This window comes from Echeneis naucrates, chromosome 3, assembly GCF_900963305.1.
Source record: "Echeneis naucrates chromosome 3, fEcheNa1.1, whole genome shotgun sequence".
Taxonomy (NCBI): Eukaryota; Metazoa; Chordata; class Actinopteri; order Carangiformes; family Echeneidae; genus Echeneis; species Echeneis naucrates.
The window spans coordinates 9,452,136-9,469,869 of record NC_042513.1 but is presented as its reverse complement, the minus strand read 5'-3'; the positions used below and the strand labels follow the sequence as shown (position 1 = coordinate 9,469,869).

The 17,734-nt window shown below is 39.1% G+C and overlaps 3 protein-coding genes across 4 annotated transcripts; 1 reads left to right on the top strand and 2 right to left on the bottom strand.

Moving 5' to 3' along the window:
* Positions 1 to 2,107: 2,107 nt before the first annotated feature.
* On the bottom strand, positions 2,108 to 6,078 carry nsun3 (NOP2/Sun RNA methyltransferase 3). Its single transcript, XM_029498108.1, has 6 exons — positions 5,827 to 6,078; positions 4,998 to 5,098; positions 4,441 to 4,922; positions 4,127 to 4,281; positions 3,452 to 3,573; positions 2,108 to 3,200 (listed from the first exon to the last, which is right to left on the bottom strand). Exons 1-6 carry the CDS (start codon positions 5,977 to 5,979, stop codon positions 2,864 to 2,866), a joined length of 1,350 nt encoding a protein of 449 aa, XP_029353968.1. The 5' UTR covers positions 5,980 to 6,078; the 3' UTR covers positions 2,108 to 2,863.
* A 2,813-nt stretch (positions 6,079 to 8,891) lies between these two features.
* Positions 8,892 to 12,537, bottom strand: mcee (methylmalonyl CoA epimerase). Its single transcript, XM_029498109.1, has 3 exons — positions 12,501 to 12,537; positions 11,460 to 11,800; positions 8,892 to 10,498 (listed from the first exon to the last, which is right to left on the bottom strand). Exons 1-3 carry the CDS (start codon positions 12,526 to 12,528, stop codon positions 10,346 to 10,348), a joined length of 522 nt encoding a protein of 173 aa, XP_029353969.1. The 5' UTR covers positions 12,529 to 12,537; the 3' UTR covers positions 8,892 to 10,345.
* Positions 12,538 to 12,579: 42 nt separating this feature from the next.
* Positions 12,580 to 16,975, top strand: mphosph10 (M-phase phosphoprotein 10 (U3 small nucleolar ribonucleoprotein)). Of its 2 annotated transcripts, none has more exons than XM_029497516.1 (11): positions 12,580 to 12,707; positions 13,499 to 14,122; positions 14,218 to 14,372; positions 14,473 to 14,636; positions 15,045 to 15,186; positions 15,327 to 15,394; positions 15,499 to 15,636; positions 15,725 to 15,835; positions 16,119 to 16,226; positions 16,318 to 16,548; positions 16,734 to 16,883. In XM_029497516.1, exons 1-11 carry the CDS (start codon positions 12,622 to 12,624, stop codon positions 16,881 to 16,883), a joined length of 1,977 nt encoding a protein of 658 aa, XP_029353376.1. In that variant the 5' UTR covers positions 12,580 to 12,621. The 2 variants fall into 2 exon arrangements, with proteins under 2 accessions (XP_029353376.1, XP_029353373.1); XM_029497513.1 differs by having other exon boundaries at positions 12,622 to 12,707; positions 13,499 to 14,126; positions 14,213 to 14,379; positions 14,471 to 14,636; positions 16,734 to 16,975.
* The last annotated feature ends 759 nt before the right edge of the window (positions 16,976 to 17,734 follow it).

Genomic DNA, 17,734 nt, shown 5'->3' with positions numbered 1-17,734 from the left:
TGATGGAATATTGACAAATGATGACAGTTGAAATGAATGATGGATACCCCAAAAGGCACTAAATCTATATACCCACTTGTTAACTGTCCAGGCCGCTCAGTGCCAAATGCCTCGAGTCAAACATTTTTCAGAAATGGCAAAATATCAGACTGACAGGATGATTGCAATCTGATTGGATGTTTGCAGCACAGATGGTTTTCTCAGACAGTGATGGCGTGGATAGTATCCTGCTTATGGAGAGATTGTACCTTATGTGTGTGTGAGAAGTTGTGCTTATTGATTAACCCACTATGCTTTAAGAACTCTTAATGTCTGCAAAAAAATCGGATACTTTTTTTAAGCTGACAATTGCTTCCTGCTGCTTGACGCAGGATTAATGAGAGTGACACTGAACCAAACAGCAGATTTAAAAGCTTTAAATGACAATTAAAAGTCTGTGTTAGTAAATGCTTTTCAGGCTGATTGATATACATGCCCATCTAAATAACTATGAATTTCTAACTTTAAAATCCATTTTAAGATGTTTTTTAATCATTTGTAGAATCATTAAAACAATAAAGTACACATATCATAAATGGATATAAGGAGCAAGGATTAACATCATGCCAACGTGTCAAATAATGGGAAAACAATTCACACAGATCTCAGGGCAGATTTGTATGCTGAGCTGTAATGTCTTGTGGCATTAAGGACCATCCTTTGCTTGATATATCTTTCTCATTCCATCCACTGTTCCAACAATCACTCCTCTTATTTCCCTTCCTCCTTTCCCCTTATTGTCAATGACTGGGTTTTTAATGATTACATCTGGCGGTGCCACAAATTAATTCCTGCCTCTCTGGCAAAAAGCTGTTCCCAACCTAATTATGCAAAGCAGGCCTACATTCACTCCCTTTGAAGTGGTGGAAAAGCTGCTTAGAGATTCTTCCCCTTGAGGAAACACTGCAATAGGAGGAACATCAACAAACCAGAGTTCACACAAAGGTCAGCAACATGGTTAACCCAGACGAAGCGTCACTTCATCTACACATCTCACCACTTTTAGGATGTGTTGATGTTGTGATGGTGTAATGATGCGTTCATATCAGACACTGTCCTTCCTTTTCACTGACACAAAGAAGTGGAGTGAAAGTAGGGCAGCCAATAAAAGTAGCTATATAAATGCAGGCAGTTATACTTGTCTATGGCCATGCAGGGTGGTTGGCTGTATCCAGTGCGAGTCTTTCACTTACCCATTTCAGCAACCGCATTCCTCACAGCGTCTCATAGGCTTGCTCAGAATCACCAGCCTCAAATATTCTGGAGGAAGAAATAAGGGTTTATAGTCATAAAAGCCTCTGCAACAGCACACTGTGTCAATCTGTTATGGTCAAAATCTATGATTTCCTGTGTGCTATTGTCCGTAGTTACTCTCAAAACACTTTCAGCATCCAGCCTGCGCAATGGCAGCCCGATGGAAAGCCACAACACGGCCATGAAGCAGTCTACTTTTCGCTCAGGCATGACACAAGAACCACCCAGGTAATGAGCCATTCTTAAGATATGATACTGCTTTCTCAATCACACCGAAGAAAGGTATCATGGCAGATGCAAGATTACCTCTAATGGGGCTAAAAGCTTGTGCTAATGCAGGGAAGGAACTGCAGAAATGAAGAGAGATGCCATTCCTGCAGACAAACTGTGTGGTAATTACTGCTCTCATGTTTCATGGTTATTAAGCTCATCTCTCAGACGGGAAACCTTTAGCCTCCTATTGAGCATCTTACAACTGACAGCATAGCACTCACACATTTTAACACAACACATTGGGCATTAAACTGTCAGCCGTGGGGTTTCAGGTTGAAACTTTAAAGTTTCAGTGATGACTTCAGTCAAGTGGTAATCAAAGTTTAATGAATGCAGCCTGATTTGCTGATGTAGATGCATACAAGGTGGGGAGCTGCCTTTGGTGCTTTTTCTTATGTCTTATTACATTTCCTTTTTTTCCCCCATACTCCCCAGAGCGTATTTAGAGTCGCACATAAAGTGAAATAAGCACTCACTTCTAATTGAACAAATTTTAAATAAATGTTTAATAATACAATCTTACACTGCAGAATATTGCAGTCTTATACTATTAAATTTATTATTCACTGTAGACACAGTTCTGGCTGACTTGAAAAACAGTCAAGTCAGTTTCACCTAATTGAAAAAGTAATTTAATGAACAATGAATAATAAATAAAAAGAATGAAGAATTGATAAGAGGAAGATTGGTTGCAAGGCTGATTTTTCAGCCACTTGGTGTCAGCAGAAACAAGTTGGTAAAACATCATTAACATGTTATTACTTGTTTAGTTAGCATAGTAAATTTGTTAACTAAAAGTTGCTTATTTTTACACAGCCAGCAGTTCACAGAGCAACAATCCCATTCATTGGAATGATGCCTCTGACCACTTAATGAATATAAGTCATGCATTTAGTCCCTGTAGTTCAATCTTTGGTCTCTACTAACACATCAAGGAGTTATCTGGCTGTTTCTAAATGCTCCACTTAAAGACTCTTTTCTGTGAAAACAGGTGCCTGCTGTGGATGAAAAGGAGACTGTTAGAGTAAATTTCAACAGGACAGCTGCAGCCGGACAGCTTGACAAAGACTCTGAATAAAGCAGAGTGGGGCTGCTGATTTGGATAATTCTCTGTAATTTAATTGCATGCCTTGAATAAATATATGCTGTCTAAGGTCTGTCTCTGAGGCAGACTGCCTGAGGTCAGTATGAGGGACATGATTTATGTTCTTGCATTTTAAAACCCCCATAGGTAACAAAAGAAAATGTGAATGTTCAGCTATTTATTTATAGTGTTGTTTTTTTAACAGGATATCCACTATTTCTTCTTTCGAATCCGAGACAAAAACATGGGTCCCCAGGTCTTGCCGGGCTGAGGAACCACTAAAATGCCAAATCTGTGACGGTAAGACGATATAACATTATTCTGCTGCTGCAGGCTGAACTCAAGAGATGTCTGTCCATGACCAGGATTAGCAGAAGTAAATGTAAAGTTTTTGGATAAAGGAACAGCAATCTCCTCCCACAGATCTTCAGGTATAGCCTCAGGAAAATCTTTCAGCACTCTCTCAACCACAGCGTAGTTTTCAGAGCTGGACAGTGTGCAAGTTGAGTAGACTACAAGGCCCCCTGGGCGCACAGCTGATAGCGCAGACCTGTGAAGAGTAGACAAATATTGCATGACAGTTCAATTGTGCTCTTTTCTGTATTGTGTTTCAGTTATTCCATTTGCATTACATTTTAAATGCTTCACAGCCCTTCATCTGAAATAAATAAATAAATATGCTTTCTAAATTAGTTTTTACTGCTTTAGGGTAAGTAATAAGCAATAGCAGGGTAGAACATAGGGGAATAGCACCAGGGTCTCCAATGGCAGACATTTTTTACATTTGGGGATTAGACTTACTGGAGCAGCTGAACCTGTAGTGCTGGCAGTCTGGCTCGTTCCTTCAGTCTCTGTTCCCCCTGCTGGCTGCTGCAAGAATACAGCCAACTCCTGTCATTAGAACATGGAGCATCCACTAAAACCTGCAATAGAGAGAGAGAGGGAGGGAGAATGACAGGGAGCTATGCAGTTCAGCATCTGTGTCAAATAGTTCAAGAGTGGAATGGCTGTGAGACAGAAAAGGGGTCACACAAGAAAAAGTAAAAGTGGAGAAGTTAGACATTTTAAGTCATTTAAGAAGTTAAAAGCTGCTGACAAGAAATATCCTGCATATCTTGGAAATCATTGAAAAAAATGTGATAATAAGTTCATGTTATATTTTCTCAACAGCACCAGAATCATGAAGGGACAAATAGTGGTCAATTCTTCATCAAATTGCATCCATCTTATTACCCAACAAGAAAAATACATAGGCGTCTGAACCTTCAGATCAGTTATGAATCTTCCCCCTAATCTGTCCTCTACGCAAATTTAATAGTCACAATGCAGCTTGACGCTGTGCACTACTCTATTGACCTTCATGCTTTGTTCAGTTTATTATTCTTCAATGTTTTATCACTTAATGTTCTTTGATTTCTCACAGGCATATTTCTGCTTCTTTATGGCCCCTAATCTGACTTTTTTTTTTTTTCCCACCTTGTCAAATGTTGATGCTTCACTCTGTCCAAAAAATCGCCCATCCTGTGCAGACACAATCACTGTGCTGTTGAGTGAGTGAGGCAGAAAAGATTCCAGAGTTTTGGCCAGCCAGTCCCGTCTGTGAGGATCTGGCTCATTACAGCAGAGAAGTGCTGGAACATGACACATGGCAGCATTATTTCTTCCCAAATAGGCTATTCACCCTAGACAAAAAGCATTCCTTCATCAACAGCAGCACAAAAGTAATTGTATTATAGCTCTTATCATGAAAAAAGCTACACAAATATTTCAGAAGTAAATAAGTGTGTTACCTGGGGTGGCACATTGCATTATGGCCAAGGCTTTGCCCCCAGGTGCTGAGCAAAGATCCAAAACCTTCTCCCCATCTTTGACTTGCAAAGCCAACACTGGAAGCAGGGAGGCAGCATTCAGGAGGTAGTATTGCTTCAGCTGGCCAGGCCTGTGAACCTGAGAGGGAAGTCGCAATGGACGTGGGTGGATGTAACACTGTAATGAGTGATGAGGCAAACTGTGTAACCGCTCTGATGGAAGCGGATGAGAGCTGCTGTCAGACTGGGGGCAGGAGTCATCAGCACGGCACGTGGTGCTGCAGTGAGCTGACAACAGGGAGTCTTTTCCTGCCTGGTATTCCAGATGGGACACTGGTGTGGGAGGAGCAGTAAGCAACCTGGAAAACCCCTGTGACTGGAGAATCTGAGTGACATCTGTCACAGCCGTGAAGCGGTTAAGCATGACCCCATATTGCCAGCAGTGAGGGTCCAGGAGCACTGATCTGCAGGAGAGAAGTAATGCCAATGATTACAAGGAAAATACTGTGTATAATCTGCCATAATTACCTTTAACATACCTTGCAGACAACCAAAGCTTCCCAAGCTCCTCCCTGTACTGCTGGTCAAAGAGGTCTAGTACTGGTCCACATGAAGATCTTTCTCTTTTCCTTTTGGTTACCTGGAACAGTAGTTTGGGGGCTTGATGTTCCAAAAAAGGATGATAAACCAGCACAAAAGTACTTTCACAGAGCCCATTGTATAGGGCAGCATACTTGAGACTATAAGATGTGACAACACTCAGATTGGTGGAAACATTTTCCAGTTAAGAGCAGTGGACTATAATGTTGAGCAGCTCTGAAATTGTTCTTGCTTCCCATGTAAGCCAGATGGAATTCAATTTCTGGATAGTATAGTTATACACACTGCCATAGATGTATCGCTCATAGCTGTGCAATTCTTTAAAATCTCAGTCGTGTAAATGAGTGGCAGTATACTTCTGGTCTCTTTGCTGTTTTCATGAAAATGACAGTGAGTCATGGCTCAGTGAACTTCAGTCAATTCTGCATTCACAAGAACTGAATCCAGAAAAACAGCTTTGGTAGATGTGGTACAACCACATCATGAATGTGCAGCTCACAAATCCAAGTCGGATCAGGAATGTGTAGATCAGGTCCACATCGGCCTGTTCCCAACATCACATGGGATCCATGCACTGATAAACAGAGGTTGTTTTGAGAGTAAAAGGAGGACTTAGCCAGGTTTAGTGTGGCTGTCCAAAGAAAAACTCCCCAAATTGCACCATCTAGCGGGAAATCAAGGGAGCTTCATGACGATGGCTTCTCTTTCATTTTGATAAAACCAACCTACCTGAGAGACAGATTAGTGTACAAACATCTGTTTGTGTACCTGGTTATTACGGGCTCCTTTTAGCTCATTTGCTCCCAAACAGGGACCAGAAGCCGAGTGACAGTCACGTGAACACAACAACCACCACCGACATGTTGGCAGTTTCTCAGTTTGAAAGCTGATTGTCTTCCAAAACACACGAACCGAAAACATTTACTCTGAAGTTTGGTTCCGTTTCTCCTGCGTAACTTAAATTTCCTGGTAAAATGTCATTATTGTTAGAGGGATCGTTCATGACACAACTGCTATTGGCTAAATGAACACCAACGAGTACGTTCCTAAAATCCGCCCCCCTGCAACTTGAACCATTAAATTTAGTTCCACATCATGGAAGGGCCGGATTTGGGAGATAAAGTTATTAAAAATCATCAGTCAAACATGGGATATACAGAGCTGTTTAAGAGCACTGACTTCTATGTTTTGGTCTTCATTTCTCCTGTACAGAGAGCATAGACTCTTTCCAATCATCTATATCAGCAGCAAACAAATAAGAAGTAGGTTCTGCCTTGAAATAACTAAGGTTGGATTTGCATGCTCATGGCAGCTTTAGATTGACTGTCCATCCATCCCAATGCTGTAAGTGTGATATTTAATTTCTCTTTGATGCACTTTCTTCAAATGTAGTCCAGATGTCCAATTGGATTTAAAAATGAACTGATCAGGTTTGGGTGGTCACTGTTTTGGCCTTGTGAATGTGATGTTTCAGTTAACACTTTCCTCAAACTTCATCATATTTTACACAAACATTCAGTTAGACTCAAGAATAACAAGGTTTGGCAGACAAAGCCCACTGTCACATCACAAAACATGTTCTACGTGTTTTTGGCTGTGACTCACAAAGCCATTTCATCCTTGGCCATAATTTAACTTAAATGTCAAAAGAGACATTTATAAGAATTCCATATGAAATGGATAAACACCGCCTTCACTGTGACATAATGTACTGCCATAACACTTCATTCAATATTATAATTTAGGACAGATATGCTGCGGCCGTATTTCCTGCAAGTAGGCCGGTCGAATAACATTCTGCTTTTGTAGGACCAACCCAGTGCTGATGCTGAAGAACAGATGTAAAAGAGAAAAGAGTTTGAGATTGGATACGCTACGTCTTGACTTTCTACCACGTTGGATAATAAAACAATATCACCCATCTAGGGCTGCAACCAATGCGCTAGGTGAGTGTTTTCATTCAATGAGTACTTTGATAATCCAAATATTATGTTGTAATAAAATTATGATAATGTGCATTGCATGCACAAGCTGATCTGTCCAAATCGCTTGTTTTGTCTGAGCAAGTAATATTAAACTCAGAAAAGGAAAAGGTGACATCAGAGAAAGTTAGACCCAGTGATAGGGGCAAACCTTTGAGAGATGGCTGTCAGTTAGTCTATCAACTAGATCGCAGATCTTTGCAGATGTTGGTTTAATTAATGTTCTGCTTGTGATCATTTCTTGTAAATACTGTTGGTATTTTAATAGTGTGTTCACAATTCACTGCACTGGTACAGTGATCAACAGCACCCCTGTTCTTGTTACAATTGCTCACTGATTCTTTGTGATGTTTTGGCTTTACCAGAGTGTGCATGTGTGAATAGAGACCATGTACACAGAAAGAGGGGTATTAGAGGCAACTGAAACAGAGTCCAGGATGTTTCAGTTAGTAGTTTGTCTTTTTACTTTATATACTGTAGATGACATTTACAAATGCAAGATTTATATGTTATATGATTTCTTTTTGTTTTTCTCACACATCAGATGGCAAAGTTAAAGAAGCCTACTTCAAATCAAAGAGAATATTGGAGGTTTTTGGAGTTCGAGGAGAGGAAAGCTTGAGGACTGAAAGAGCCAGCGTCTTCTGAGTCATTGCTCACAAAACTAATCAACCCTGAATGTTAGAAGGTAAAGCAAAGACAGTTTCTGGATCATTTGTCAAGTAAAATTCCAACGAAAGCCACACTAATGCCCTAAATTTTTTTTATCCTATATTTAATTCCAAATACTTATGTGTTCAAATATATTTAATCAATTTAAATACATCAAATAGTTTCCATAAAAATGTAATTAATATTGCATTAAGATCTACTTATGTAAATGTTTTCAGACATATTTTGGTTTTTCATTGTCAAGTGCTGAAATGTTGACTATTATTTTGTTAATTTCATAACCTACAGAAAACCAAACTTGGACCTTTTTCTTTGACCTTTAAAATAGAAATGTGTTGAAATTTGAAATATTCAGCCTTGGGTGAGTCATAAATCGAGGGATCAAGGGAAGTGAATACAGCACTATTACTGTTGGGACGCCAGTCGACCTTAACGTTTAGATATAGTTGAAATATGAGGTTTGAGAAATCTTTTCATATACAAGAAGCAGCTCTTGAAGAAAAGGACATAAAACAGCCTGTATTTGCTAAGACATTTCATAAGGCTTGACCCAAACAGATTTTCTACAAGGCTTAAACTACTCCGTTGGACTGCGATTCAAAACAGATCAACATTAAAAAAACAAACCTGTTGATGTCAAGATATTGACATTGACAATATCAGCTCGTCATCAAGCTCTGCTGAGGTCCGATAAGGAGCCACTGATTTAAATCAGGTGTGTTGGAAGCAAAAAGGAAACATCTAAAACATGCATGACAGTGGCCTTTCAGGACCGGAGTTGGTGACCCCTGGACTAGAAACTACACTATTCTAATCGTCAGCCGTCTTTATTCCTTTTCTTACACTTGACTTTAATTGTCAGAGCAAGAAATGCATTTTCTGGTGGTAGAGCGGGGGTAAAGGGGACAGAGAAAGTGCTTGTTCATCTTGGAGATTATTTAGACTCCTGTGAACCTGAAGAGGACATGGCTTGTTGTTGCCCCTGTGGAGAAATCACCGCATCACTCCCAAACCCACCCCTCCCTGTCACCCCTCTCAGTCGTTTCTGCCTTTGCCCTTTCCACTGGTGAGCCAAAAACAGACACCAGCCACAGGTGGCCTCTGTGCTTTATTGTTTCTGACACACATCTCTTGCCTTAAGAGCTTCGAGAGACAATTAAAAATTCATTAGGACAATGAAACGCAAGTGGATAAAAAGGAAATGGGACAATGCCTAACCTTGCTGAGGGTCCAAAGTGCTCTGACCTATCGTCTACAATGCCCTTTGCTGCCGGCATTACTGTACATGTGTGTCTTTGTGGTTGTGTTTTGGTGTAGCTGCAGATATAGACTCTATGTAATACAGAACACAAGGCTGCCAAGTGTCACACTTGTAGAGTAATTGTTCACTCTACTTTGCTTTGTTGGCTGCACCATATCAAAAGGATCCCCTCATGCTGTGTATCCAGTGGTGTTACTGGAGCTCCTACTCCGCCATATTACATAATTACAGTGGGATTAAGCCAATAGCAGACCAGAGTAAATGGGAAAACACTGAAGTGGTGTTTCAGCAGATTATCCAACTGCTTAAGCGCCTAATATTATAGCAGTACACATTAAGTTCATTTCTGTCACACTGAACCACATAAAGCTCAAAAATGAAATGTTCCCAAATACATTTATTATTACCAAGTTTTTTTTCCTGAGATTGTTGGGCTCTCATTCAGTTTATATGTCCATAGACTTGTTCCTAGACCTTCTGGATGGTTTTTAACAGTCAAAGTAATTACCGGATTTCCAACATAAATCTTTTACAGCAAGTGTGCCAAAACGACTTCAACTAGTGTATTTTGTGATCAGATATTTGTGTTCTTTGTTCACAGTGACACACTGATGCTGAGCCTGTAGCTGGTACAAGTGGCACTTGTGAGACCAATGGCACTACCTAATTATGACTTAACTGCAATAAAAACAATAGGGTTAGAAAATGAGTCTGTAACTTGATTGAATGTCACTTGCATAACACATGGATGGTGATTTTTTTTTTTTACGTCTGGTCATATTAGCTGCACTGCAGTCCTGAGAAGTACAGTTTCCTATTTTGATTTCACCTTTTACCTGCTTTATATGCTTAAAATAGCAATGAAAGTCATCTTTTTTTTATTCAATTAAATTTAGGTTTTAAAGCTCATGGGAAAATAAATTGTATATTACTTGTTTTTATTATTATATCATATACAAAATGACCACACAGTTTATACATCTACTGTTGATGAGTTGCTGAGTACTTAATGTGAATTCATCTGCTCAAGCTATATTCTATATATTGAAAATATACATTGTAAAATAAATTTTTTCACATACAGAGTACTATATGTAGTGTTATCCAACTACAGTTGTGTTATTGGATTGTTGAGTGAACAGACTGGACATCCATTGGCATTACTCTTCAAACACACATCACACCATAATTTATGCTTAGAGGCAGAACTGGAAAAACAACTTTGAGGCACCTTTCTGAGAAGATCAAACCCAAGTGATACATGAAACAATATTACAAAATCAAGATTTGTTGCCATGGTTATAATATCAGCGACATTAAAGTATTCAAATGTGAATTAATAGTTCAAACAGTACCAATTATTGTGAGGAGTTCATGCCTCCTCTAGCTCCACCAGCACACCATCACAATCTTTAGGGTGTAGAAACATCACTGGTTTCCCATGAGCACCTATTCGGGGCTCCGCAGAGAGAGTCCTGATGTTCTTTGCTTTTAGGTCCTCTATTGCAGCATTGATGTCATCGACCTACAGCTCAGGAGAAAATTTAGTTAATTATTCATCTCACTTCACTTGGTGTGATAATTATAAATCATACATGAAATGTAGTAAAAGTTGAATATTTGTTCTGTTTTTATCCAAAGCATAAGGCAGAGGTCATAGTGGTTTAATGTTTAAAATGTGCAACATCAAGTGACATTAACAAAAAATTTGAGCACACTAAGCTATGTCTTCCACTAAACTAATTCCAAACGCAAGTGCACTGTCACAAAGCGCAGTACTGCTGCCAGCAACACATTATGTTTGGTTTTAAATAGCTTGAATGCCATAATAATAAATTAGAAACTAGCTGTCTCTGGAGTTTTAGGCCAGAAATCTATGGCCCATTGAGCATTGTACACTTTACATACAAAAGATGTCAGTGCCCTCTGGTGGAAAAACTGTAATACTGATGCTGCTTCTACTAATTGATTGCATTGCATCTTTTGAGATTTCAGGAATGCTTGTTGTTAAACATAGAGACTGGGCATAGCTTATATTGGTTGTAACTGAGGGTTGAATTTGTTGATAGTGGTTTAGCCTACGCAGAGGACCTCTAATAAGAAGCTAGCTGGCTAACATTTCCACTTGTCTACTAATGAATATGGCAATGAATGCATTCAATTCAGGTGTATTAGAGCCACTGGTACCATGCTGTTGGCCTTGCTGACAGAAACCACTTTGACATGTCACAGGAGCAAGCACACAGGTGTAAATAAAAAATTAATGTGTGGTAGTATAGCTATCAATAATTCAATATCTGTAATTTTCCTCCCATGACATGTCTAAATGACATCTCCTTTGATTAGTTTCAATTCAACCTTTTTCTTGCAGCAACAAAAGAAGTCAGGTATGACAAAGTTCTGTTTAACTCGATCTGATAGTTAAAGTGTAAACCATATGAAATATCCACTGACAGTAAACTCTACTGTGACCAATGCTGCCTCACCTCAATACAAATGTGGTGCATCCCTCCAGACTTGTTCTTCTGTAGGAAACCAGTGATTGGGCTCTTCTCCCCCAGAGGGTGGAGCAGCTCCAGCTTAGTGTTTCCCAGCTCCACAAACACTGTGTAGACGCCATGTTCGGGCAGGGGCACCTTGTCACTCACAGTGGCCCCGAGCACATCCCGATACAAAGCTGTGGCCTTCTCAATGTCGGGGACAGCGATGGCAATGTGATTGAGCCTTCCCAGCTTCCATAGCGATCGGGGAATACCCTGATGGAGGGGGGCCGTCCTTGAATGTCCCCTCAGGAGTGAGAGACGAGAACCTCTGGAAAGACCTGCCACTGAATACGCAAAGTAGAATAAAGTGAAAGCAGTTGGGTTAGAACCTCACGTCTTAAAAACACTTTTCAGGATGAATAGTCATCTTCATCAACAGTCTGTCATGACAAGTATGTTCTCTAATAATTCTTTGAAAAAGATTAAAGTTTACATAGAAGCTGTTTCTTATGGCATCACTAAACCTCCAGATGGAAATAGTCTAAATGTACATTGTTTTAATCATACATTTCTCTAAATTCAGTCCACGTGATTGTATGTTGGGGGAATTTGGAAAGGATTTTGAATGATCTGTGACTTTAAACTATGTCTGACTCAGTTTACAGTAAGTTGAAACAGCTGGAACTTTTAACGGGTCACTCCGAGTTAAAATGATTTCAATTTTGACTTATACAACATATAAACATATTGTCGAATTGTGATGAAGACAAAATTGCTTTGAGCTTCGTTGTGTAAAACTATATTTAGTATGTTCTCCGATTTAAAAAAATAAATAAATACTGCCGCTTTTCAGGCACCTTGTACAGAAGCTGTAAAAAGCTCGCTACGTTACACCAACATAGCAGTAATGTAAAAACCTCCAGCTAAACAACGCAGGAGTTTTAGGAGATTATACAATAAATCCGAGGATTACCAGACCAACAATGCGATACACAAAAACATGCAAAAAACAAGACTAAAAGATCATTATTGACAAACGCCAACCTGCAACCTTCAGCACGGCGGACGCCATGTTTGAATGTCGGAACTAAACAGCAGCGGAAGAGTTTCTGGGTGAGGCTGTTTACCTGCGACACACTTGCACGGTCACACATGTGGGGGAGACATGGCTAATGGAGATATGTGGAGCGTGCTGGAAGAGTGTGTGAAGAAAATAAATGCTAACACAGCACAACCGGAGAACTTCCTCAGGCAAGTGTTTGTCTCTAAGATGGCGTTGTTGAAAAAGAGTTAAATGTCGCTGCAGCGTCAGTCAAGCGCTTTTAAAAGGGAGAAGGCTGACTTAGCTCACCGTTAGCTAAAGCTCCGTTTTAAATGTTGTTTTAAAATGGTTGGTCATATGTTATAAATCCTGCCCAAGTGCTGACACTTGACCACAAATTCATTAATAGTATATAAAAGTAAACAGCGTGCTCTGTCGTGAAATGTTACTTGTAATTCGCGTGATTTTGTCGAACATTGAAATCGGTGCGTAAATGTGCAAACTCTGAGATGAGGTCCCTTCAAAGGCTCACCGGTCATATTCATGAGGCGGCCTTAAACGGAGCCGTGCATTTAAAATGTCAGCAGTGAATCAATAATGCACCAGTTCTAATCTCGTTAGTTCTTGGTTTGATCCACCCAGGGTCTGATCATTGTCTGTTCTGTTTTTCAGTGTTATCAGTAGATGGTGATTCCAGCAGTTGGCATTCATACGTCATGTCTACTCTTTTTTTTTTTTTAATCCTAAATCTTACTGTTTTATGAATGTATAGCTGCTATGATATTTGAGTGTGTGATATTTAGTTGAAGCGAACTGGCTAAATCTGCAAATATTGAAATGGACTCTAAAAGAAGTCATAAGAAACCAAAAGGAAATGAAGTAAGACGTACCTCCTAATTTAAAAACTTAAGGCTAGGAGTAGTTCTTGATGCTGGATTGCGCACCAAACAAAAATTTATCTGAGACTTTGTGCATGGATTGTATGTTTCTGCTTTTACAGCCTCCAAGATGAAGTGGCAGCAGACTTCACCTCTCTCACTAAGACTCTGTATGACCTCCACAAAGCTCAGGAGCCTGCTAATTATAAAGGCAGCCAGCTGGCACAGCTGGTTGTGGAAGACTTTGATGAAGAGCAGATCTGGCAGGAGTTGGAGCTGCAGAACCGACCCGTACTGAATCACTTTAAAAGTGTCGTTGATGAGGCTTTGTCAGATGAGACATTAACAGTTCTGGCAGAAGAGGAGGAAGATGAAGAAGAGGATGATGAGGCAGGGGTAGAGACTGATGATGAAAATGAAGTGGCTGGGGAGGATGGAGACAGGGCAGAGGATAACACAGACGAGGACTCAGATTTAGATTTTGACGTGGATGCTCTGGAGAACCGAGAGAAACAGAAGAAGGAGGTTGGAAGGAAAGACACTAAAACAAAAGGGGTTCCTTCAGAGGTCGATGATAAATTCTTCAAACTATCAGAGATGGAGTCCTTTCTTGATGATATGGACAAGCAAGAAGGAAAGGAGGATGATGATGAAAACGCCGTAGACTACTTTCATGACCTGCCCTCTGATGAGGATGATGATCTTGACCTAGATGAGATTATTTCCACCAAAAAGCAAAAGAAAAAATTGGTTTGTATTCTTCACGTCTTCAATTTTTTTTGTGTCCTCCTGGTACAGAATACAGAAAATGTGTTGATTATTGTTTGCATTGACAGGTTACGAGCTCTAGGAATCTCAAATACAAGGACTTCTTTGATGCTGTGGAAGGTGAACCAGGCAAAGCAGATGACCAGTCAGATAGTGAGGATGAAGGTCAGGGGGAAGGTGAAGAAGAAATGGAAGATGATGATGATGAATATGATGATGAAGAGGAAGGTGATGAGTAAGTATGATTAACCTTTGCAATGGTGCAATAATGTGTTGGATAAGCATGTTCAGTTAATTTCACAATGTTAATTTCTGTCCATTCTCAGAGAGGAAGAGAGAGGTGATTCCAAACCATCTTACAAAAAAGTGACCTTTAAACTGTCAGAGGATGAGGAAAGCGAAGGAGAGGACATAGAGGATATTTTTGGGGGAAAAGCACCAAGCTCAAAGAAGTCTGAATCAAAGTCATCATTTGAGAAACGGCAAGAAAAGGTAAAAGAAGCTATTAAATTTAGCACAATGTTGAAAATTTCTCAAATTAATTAGTCCATAATATGAAAAAGATGCACAAGACGGCAACTAAATAATATACAATGTGAGGCCTTGTATATTCATCCTATATCCCATGGGATATTGGATGAACAAGCACTCGTGTTAGCAAGAGGCCAGTGGTTTTCTACAAAGTATCATAAAACTAGTAATATCTGGACTTTTATGTCAAAGTGACCAGGGAACTTTTTCAGTGACCAACATGTTAGACAACTATCAGGTCAACTTAATAATGTACATAGGTTTGAGCATCCTTAAAACTCACTTTATTTAACTTATTTTACTTATTTTCCCCCTTTTATTAGTAATTTATACAATTTGGTTAATATATATCGCTGCTCTAACCTCTAGATGTCAGAGAAAATTCAGGAGTTAGAGAAAGCTGCTCTTGCAGAGAAGCCCTGGCAGTTGTCTGGTGAGGTGACAGCACAGACCCGTCCGGAGAACAGCATGCTGGAGGAAGATGTCGAATTTGAACAGGCATCCAGAATGGGTGGGTGACTCTTCTGTGTTTGTATGTAATGACTGGACTGTATTTTATTTTGGATATGTATTTACTCCAGTGTATTTTGTTTCATTTATCTTTGTTTCTCAGTGGTGTTTCAAATCAAAATTGTATAATTTCTCTTTTAGCTCCTACTATCACAGAGGAAACCACATTACAACTTGAAGATATAATCAAACAGAGAATTAAAGACCAGGTTAGTCATAATAACTTGTTTTATATTGTCAGAATTTTTTATTTATTTAATCTTTATTTTTTGCTTGGTAATCACATAATGTCTTTAACTTGCGTTTCTATAAGGCATTTGATGATGTGGTCCGAAAAGAGAAACCCAAAGAGGAGGTGTTTGAATACAAGAAGAGGCTTACATTGGACCATGAAAAGAGCAAGCAAAGTCTTGCAGAAATCTATGAGCAAGAATACCTCAAGCAGGCCCAGGTTTATTTTTTAAAATCATACTTTCACTGTTAGTCTACCAGACAGGATACTTTACAGTATCAAATTTTGGTATTTTTTATTATTTCAGCAAAAGACAGAGGAGGAGGAAAACCCAGCTCACGTAGAAATTCAGAAGCTTATGGATACACTCTTCCTAAAGTTGGATGCTCTCTCTAACTTCCACTTCACACCTAAACCTGTAAGTTTTGCCTATCAGCTGTAAATATGTCTAAAATACTGATCCTGAGTCCTTTTGAAAATCCCTTCATCTAACCCCATTTATATTCCCTTCCAAAGATATATCAGATATCCCATCATCTCAACAAACATTGTTTGTTAATATAGACACTACATAAAATAGAAAATAAAAAAATTGTAAACAAATAAAAAAATTGCTCCTATCCTGGAGAACATTGTGTACTAGTACTGATGTACTGCAACCCAGTGCAGTTATTAAAATTGATTCATGTCCTTTATTACAGCCTGTTGCGGAGGTCAAAGTGGTGTCTAACTTACCATCAATTACAATGGAAGAAGTGGCACCAGTCAATGTTAGTGATGCCACACTGCTCGCACCAGAAGAGATCAAGGTTTGGCATTCATTCACATTAAAAATATATATTTTGATCATGGTGTATTCACTTACATTAAATGCATTATTATACCGTTCTCTAACCAAAGGAGAAGAACAAAGCAGGAGATGTATTAGGTGATACTGAGAAGACATCAACAGACAAGAAGCGGGAAAGACGCCACAAGAAGAAGGTGAAGAGTCTAAAGATTAAAGAGAAAGAAAGGAGACAAAAACTAAAAGAGGCCAATAAAACTGCAGAGACCAAAAAGTTATCAAAGGCTGATGTCAGAGAAAACCTGAAGAAACTTACAAAAGGAGGCAAAGCCACGATACTCAAGGTGAGTGTATCTGGTATTGCAAGATAAGTCAGTTGAGCTGGTGCCATCATAATGTAGGTCATATTGTGGATTATGAGTGTTTTTAAATTCCTCATTAGTGTGCCTGCACCATGCAAGCATAACACAGTCAAATTCCCAAAACATTGCTATGTCTATATGTAAAATGACTGGTGATCGTGTTTCAGGATGAAGGAAAGGACAAGGCTCTGCGGTCCTCTCAAGCCTTCTTCTCTCAGCTGCAGGACCAGGTCAAAAGCCAGATCAAAAGTGAAAAGGACCAGTCTTCAAAGAAGAAGAAGCACAAAGACCTTTCTGCCAGCAAACTTAAGTTATAATAACTGTGTTGGTATTTCATGTAAGATCGACTCTTTACTGTACAGATTTTTTAATGAAAAAGCAGAAATGTATTAAATCTGAAAATTTTTGGATATTCTGGAATTTCTTGTGCGTTTGTTTGTGTGTTCAGTCACATGAAAATATCAAAGCACTTTGCTGTGTCTTTGTGAAAGGACCAATGTACAGTCTTTGAGGACACAGCATTGTTCGTGAATGTAATTATTTTTCCTAATTGAATAATCTTAATAGATCACATTTTCAGGTGTTTTAGGCTAACAGCCCTTTTTCAGTGGTTGGATAGAAATTTGCAAATGCTCAAATACTGAGCAGCATTTAGTTTCTTCACTTAGGCAATCAAACCAAGATATTCACAGTAAAATGCATTAATCATATCATCATGTATCAGCTACGGGGAAATCTAATGCACATAAGAACAGATTGCGTACACATTGCGAATAATGATTTCTTTCCGTGTAATTAGCCTCACTGCGTAACAACTACTGATGGAGAAGGAGAGTTAAAAACTCAGTGTCCAATCAAAGCCAATAACATGTACAGCAAGATCCATTTTCTAACTTTAATACTGAAAAAAATCCTGACTCAAAATTAGAAAGGGTTTATTGAGACTACATGCCCCAACTTATATGCAACTACTTTTCGGTATGTAACTTTGCTTCAAGTTCACAGAATAAAAGGTAAGAGTTACATTTTATAACGACTTTTTGCTGCAAGGATTGTTTCTTTTCACCTAAAAAAGCTTACATAAAAATAAAAATAAGCAATACATTTTACCTTGAGTCATAGTGTAATCTTTCTCTCTGGAATATAAGAACAGAGACTCAATGTAAAA